Source organism: Nansenia antarctica, assembly GCF_963989245.1.
Source record: "Nansenia antarctica genome assembly, chromosome: 2".
NCBI lineage: Eukaryota > Metazoa > Chordata > Actinopteri > Argentiniformes > Microstomatidae > Nansenia > Nansenia antarctica.
Genome location: NC_137675.1, coordinates 66,337,743 through 66,344,804, shown reverse-complemented (window position 1 = coordinate 66,344,804; position 7,062 = coordinate 66,337,743). Strand labels below are relative to the sequence as shown.

The following is a 7,062-nucleotide window of genomic DNA, read 5'->3' as shown; positions in this document are numbered from 1 at the left end:
GACAACACTCAAAACGCAGATGAGCAGCTGCCAGAATCAACATGGAGTAGGTAAAGTAGATCACAACCCCTGTGGCTGAAAGACAAAACTCTAGGTAGGTGAGATACACAAACACAAACTATCACATACACTCGCAATCCCTCTCCCTCTCTAGATCCGTTTTTCACACACGTATGGAGACACTCACAAATGCACATAGAATCAGACAGACTTGGCTGAAGTCTGCAAAGTCTGACAGTGTGAGAATATGAAGGGGATATTCAATCAACATCCTGCAGTAATCCAAGTATTGATGAAGAATGAACACACTAACTATGTTATTGTGTACAGGCGGCTAAATCTGGCTATTGACTGAAATCGTTAAAGCATGCAACTTTTAGCACCCAGTGCCAAATGAGGCAGGTGTCTGGTGGGCCTAACAAGTTCTTTTCAATGACCCGTATAGATGACGTCACTCCCCGTAACGAACTTTAGTCCAAACGAGCCTGTTACATTCACAGCCCTATCTATGCTTGTAATTTATTCAAGGCCAGGACCAGAAATTGGGGGGAACGACGTCCTTGAATGTCAGTGTGCTGCCCCCTCCACCACCATCCCCTGCAGAGAGAAACTGTGTCATAATGCCGGACTCCTTTTATCATTCAAATCACGGCTATTGTCTCTGTAAGCGACCGGCTCCGCTCTGAGCTACAGAACAACCGAGGCACTATACACTGGCAGTAGAAAATGAGTACACCAATATAGGCTCTGGAGAGGCAGGCTGAGAGAGCAGGCCTGCAACTTGAGCAGAGATAAGGGAAAGGGGGGGGGGGGGGGGGGTTAGGGTCTGCTCTCATCATGTAAACATGATTCATGCTCTTATCAGCAGAGTACGGTAGTGTAAACACACAAACAAATATACATACACACTTCTTTCTACATGACAAGGAACTCATTGTCATGACACAGTAGTCAATTATGTTCAACTATACACATTTTGTTACAGGTCTACTAAGATTGAAAGTGTATATGCAGTGTAATTATCCTGATTGCATTTCAAAATAAACAATCAAAGACTGTTAAAACTCAGTTCATCATCAGAGATCAGTCTCGATTGACAGCCTATATTTACTTCATGTTTTCTCATTGACAAAATGTACATTTTCTGAAATTATATTTCTTCTAACAGCTGATGGTGATCATGAATGTTGCACTGAAACTGACACATGCAACACAAAAAGTGTAACCTTGTTCATTAATTACAACGAAAGCTGAAGTGCCAGCATAAACAGGCTATATCTTCCACATGTCATTGAAATGTCTTGAAATCTTGTAAAATGTTCTTCATAGGAGAATTCACTGTAATCACTGACATTGTTTGCAGTACCATAAGACGTCTACGTTTATCTGACATCATTATTTGCAAGACATCAATGACTGGACAGTGAAAGCTGTCTTTCAAGTAGGTATGGCATCATGACATTATAAATACTTCAGGGTGCTCATTAGCGCGCGTCATCATTTTGGTTTGCGGACTACTTGTCTTGAGCGGACTAATTCATTCTTTCAACAGAGAAGGGGTAGTGTGAAAAGAGGGCGGAGTGATACCAAGTTGTTTCCCAGCTCGGACCTGGAGCTGGGAGAAAAAAGTTTTCCAAAAGTTCCTGGAGGTACACCGAGACGCACAGCAGCCGTGCCCGAGCTGCGGAGGACACGAATACGGGATTGGACCTAAACATTTTCAACATCGTTTTTACTTGGTTTTAGTTGATGAATGTCCTCCTTAAAAACTTTATGAAGATTCCCTGCTGTCACCCTTGGAACTTTTATCTTTGTGAGAACTTCCAAAGGATGTATTACTGCTAAATACTTCAGAGAGAAGCGTTGGAACACATTTCCACCGAAATGGGGGGGAAATACAAAGTGTGGATATGTCTAACGTTATCTATTATATTAGTGCATCATTCTGAAGGTAAGGCTTTTACTTATTTGACAGTCACACAAATAATAATTGATATGAATGTGTGAAACTTGATTTCTAGACACGCCTGAACATGTTCATTTTAGGTCTTTCTCAGGGTCCTTCCAAAAACTGTAACATAGTTGTAGCCTTCACACCGGTGCGCACGGATTTAAATCCCATCAGATGCATGGAACATGCCATGGGAAGTATGATCACAGCACAAGTTAAACCAAAGCCTACAGACGTTACGTCCACCTGGTTTTGTAAAGCATGTCATTAATGCATCATTCGTCTTGACGTCCAAAGTTCAATTTGTATGTATCACAATGGATTGTTAACTACTTGACCACAAGCATGCTTTGGCTATGTGTTTGCAGCAAATTGTCGTTATTCAGGCAGCTGCTTTTAGTTTTAACAACGAATCTTCTTACCCTCTAATAAGTTTGCACGGTCATGGTTATGAGCTATATAGTACTAGGCTAGTGTCATTTCTAGTATGAGAGTTCGTGTTTTTGTGCTAGCAATATCCTACGTTTGTTGGGGTCATTTTGTGACAACGATTGTGTCCTGGTCAGGTTTTGCTTTTCAGATTGCATCCGATAACAGCGAGGCTTCTGTATGTCTGCGGGGTTGGTATGCGTCTGTGTGTGTGTGTGTGTGTGTGTGTGTGGGGGGGTACTTGGAACTAAGGCTGAGGTCACCGTGAGAAAATAATCAAACGCGATGGGATGGAGAGTGCTGCTATGCAAACAAGCCAACAGACAGACACCGGCGCCGTAGAAGTAAAGCAAGCGGAATGTAACAATTGAAAGCAAAAAATTACCTAGACATTCCACTAAAGTTGCAACCCAGACGCACGATCAGAATTCCATATTGTATCATGAGTGAGACAGGTTGAAGTGTTCCATATTGTATCACATCATGTCTGGCACGGACCTGTATTCAATATTTCATTCCTTTATGTCGTTCTGGGAGTAGGGTGAGCTTTTCGTGTGAGTGAAGGGGGTGATGAGCTAAAACGTTACCCTCTCCTTGTCCGAACAAAGAGCTTTTGAACAATTGAGCTTTGTTTTTGTTTTGTTTTCAGAGTGGGTGGGGGGATGGGGTAATGAGTAGCCTACTACTTTAACTTAACATTAATAAACAATAATCCATAGACTACCTATAGGCTACTAGTTGTAGCAAAATGCGCTCGAGTGGAACGCTTTGGATTTCTTTTTTTTTTTGCTTGCAAAGTGCGTTTCGCTTTTCTGTAATGTGCGCACATATTACGCAAATAAGATAATGAATATGCGGTGTGTGTGTGTGGGGGGGGGGGTCCTTTGAACTTGAGCAACAGTGATTTGTTTCTACAACAAATCACTGTTGTAGAAACACATTATAGCTTTACTAGACGTAATGATAGGCCTTCTTGTCAATTAATTAATGTATTAAGAATTATGATAGGCCTATAGGCAAATAAATCATGGGTTAAACTTAAACCTATTATTAGAAGAGGTTAGTTCTGATGCTTTGTCAAATAATTCCACTCCTATCATGTTTCCCTGTCATCTTAGCACGCATCTGCATTTTGTCGCAGATAAGGCGTTATCTGTTCTTGCCAAGAAAATAAACATCAGAGTAAGCGGGTGTGTCCATAACGTGCCATTTAACGAGTGGCATGATGGAACCGTTAAGCCAAAAGCTACAAGCCTTGCTACATGTTTAATTGAAACTGAAACTGCACTCATATGTGTTGTGTGTTTGAATGATGGAATTGTTATCTACTTTGATGAGCGCAAACATCCACAATTACCAAATGTTTAGGATCACCTACCTGTTTACGCATAGCATATTATGCTATATGTTAATTGTCCAATCCCGAGAAGAGGTCATGCATTATCCAGGGCCTAGCTCATTCTTTCTTTCCTTTCCACAGGATTCCGCTGCGTGGATAAATACAGACCTTGTGAAAATGGAGCGACGTGCATAGACTCACCTTCTCGATGCATGTAAGTGCCCCGGCCGCTAAGACAAACAGACTGAAGGACTGCTTCTACCACAGGGCCGTCAAGGCCCTGAACACAGAAAAGGCCTAAGTTCTGGGCCCAGGACAGTCCGGACGGATTGTATGGCAGCTAGTGCTGAGGCACAAACATGTACATTTTCAAGCCTGCAAACTGTGACACTTTGAAATAATGTGAAAAAATACTTTTGTGCAATATGACAACCCTAGTTGACTATCTGTGCAGTATAGTACAGTGGATTGTGTACATAGCCTTTATTGATGTAAACCAGCTCCTTACCTTCTTGTGATTTTATGCTTTTATGCTTTTTCTAAAATGTGTTTTTTTTCTCCCTTTCCTAACACCAGGGGAGCCACCCCTCCTAAATTTCGTTGTTTGGTACCTGTACTGTAGCAATGACAAATAAAGTCCATTCCATTCCAAGTGCAATATGTAAAGGCAAAGTTGTATCGATCTCCCTCACCTTGCAGATATGGCCCAGTACGACTTTGTTCACAATGCTGGCACTATTAGGACCTTAATGATGAGGCACGTTTCACGTTGTAAAAATGTTGGAATTATTTCTTAATGATAATTCAAACACACAGTGAGACAGGTTGAAGTGTTCCAGCCTGGACTTGTTGGCTGACTCACTTCAGTAGCACCTGTTGAGGAGCTTTGTGAATCATAAATTACAGTATTAGACTGGTTCTAGCATGACTAAAGTGTTCCATTTACGCAATTCTAAGCATTGTTTCATACTGTATTTACTGAATTTAATTATTTCACACAATTTAATTTTAACCACTTAGCAAAATTATTGTTTTAACGTGGGAGACCCTTGAGCTGCTGTTTTTTCCCGCCTGTTTTGGAAATTTCTCTGTGAGCTCTTGCACTTATTCATGGTGATTACAGGTCTTTGTTTTTCCAATCGTTTAGGGGGCGCATGGGAAACAATCTCAGCAGTCAGGCGTGTAGGCCCATAGGGCTTTCTAGGGCCCATTAGGCTTTTACCCTTTCGCATACCAAAGTTGCGTTAGTGTTTTAAATGGGGAGGTTTGCCACTGTAGAACAAGGCCTGGAGCTGAGAATTCAACTAAACAATAAGGCCTTTTTGCCTTGGCTTTGTTTTGACAATAGAGACCTGCTGTCAGTGGCTTCCTACTGTATGGGCTAATTTGTATTACTTTATTGGGTTTTGACCACTCCCTCACCTTATTGGAGGTCACTGTTGGCAAAAGACTGTTTGACTTGAAGCAACATTTTCTCCTTTTCAATGACAAATGTCAGTACTGAATTTATTTTCTGTAGCCGATTGAATAGTCGGCACATTTCTTGAGTGCATTCCTGGAAAGCTCCACCTCAATTGTTTATGTGGGCCCCATCTCATTGTTATTTTGATCTTATTTAAAAAAAGGGAAAAAAGAACGACATTCATGGCTGCATAAATGTTTCAAGCAGTCTCTGTTGACATGTGGAGCCAGTAACTGCAGATAATATATTTTTCAATCATTACCTAGAGTAAAGCAGGCCAAGTGTCAGTATGTGGCCAGTGGGTAAATGTATAATTGTGTTTATAGCTCAGTCACACATTGTTCTTTGTGAGAGCGCTGCTCTGTTTTCAACCTGATCACATTTTCCTGAGCAAATGTCTTGTTAACAAGACTGTTATCCCACCACTCTCTACAAGGTAGTTGTCATTGTTGTATTTTCCATAGTAACCCCTTAACCTAGCATATCTGCACAGTTGGTGTGGTCACTTTTTTGTGGAATTTTTAGTTTTTCTTTATGCAGTGTGTGTGTAGTATGTTAGAGGCTTGGATGTATATGCGTAATCACCCGCTGGATCAGAGCCAACAGCAAGAGGCATGTCTTTAAGTGTGAGGGAAGGGATTTCCAATAGAAAGGGGACACCAAATGTCATACCACACAGCGTGGTAACAGGACCATGGCATAGCAGCATAGCTCGGCCACATGAGAGTTGTCAGACCAGTCTGAGAGAGAGGCGACTGGTGGAGCCACCCCAGCCCCCTCCCCTGGGATCCCAGCGTAACCAGAGATCCGAAACAGCAGAAAAGATCCTTTCTTCCCCCAGATACCTGACTGTAACCTGGCACCATCAGGACAGGGTGGAGAGTTGGGGAGAGGGTGAGAAAAGAAAGGACACAGGAGAGTGAGGCAGAAATGGAGAGACAGAAAAGGCTGATAAGAGATAAAAGTGGCAGCGAGTAGGTAGAGAATTTAGAGAGCTGGTGAGACATTTGAGATTTTACTTGAAAATCAAATCACTGAAGGCATAGCCACTTAGTTCCAGTTTGAAATCACTGATGATGATGATGATGATGATGATGATGTTGTTGTTTGGAGCAGAGGCTGTTCACCTGGTTCTCCTGAACCAACGTGCACAACTTGGGTATTATTTTCCTTTCCTTGGGGCGAGTATGTTCTTGGGTGAAAGTAATATTATGTGTGGACGGCTTTCCGTATTGTCATTGTTACTGTCCCAGATACCAATATATCCTCTGTCATGTTGGCAAACAAAATGATACCACATTCTGCCCTAAGCATACCAGAGCCATAAAGCCTACTCCCTCTCTTGTTCGCCCCGTCTGGCCGCTGATGGTTCCATGCCTTCTCCCCCCACTAAGGTGACGGAGAACGGGTGTTAGGCATGTGTAGTTGATACCAGATTACAGGAGTTATCCTTCAGCAACTGGTTCCACTGATCGCACCCACTTAATCAGCTGTAATGGCATCGTTTGATGGGTACAGATGACAAGTGAAGTGGGCAGGTGGCAGGTTCGGTTACATTTTATTTGAGCCATTGAAGTGTTTTACCTCAGATGTGGTACTTGCACCTGTACCTGTAACACATACGAACATCCACACTGTTGTTTTCTGCTCTGTGACTCACAATGCGTTGTATCAACTCGAGGCCACTTCCAACTGTCTCACTTTTTCTTTTTTTTCTTTTTTTTTTATCTTTGCCATTAGCTTTTTCTACTTGGCTGTACCTCTTTCAGAAAGAAACCCTTTTGGTTAAGAATAAATTCAGTAGGTTGATGTACTAAACAGTGAGTCATTGGACTGAATCATTTTCTTCCCCTGCCCTTTCTTATTATTGCTCCGAATTTT

At 42.0% G+C, this 7,062-nt stretch overlaps 1 protein-coding gene across 1 annotated transcript in view; it reads left to right on the top strand.

Moving 5' to 3' along the window:
- Positions 1-7,062, top strand: part of notch3 (notch receptor 3) — a gene marked incomplete at both ends in the record, with an annotated part of 60,095 nt that overhangs the window by 21,840 nt on the left and 31,193 nt on the right. Inside the window, one exon of the mRNA XM_080523307.1 lies at positions 3,836-3,933. Coding sequence (XP_080379433.1) covers positions 3,836-3,933 — 98 coding nt within the window. The remainder of the gene's footprint in view (positions 1-3,835; positions 3,934-7,062) is intronic.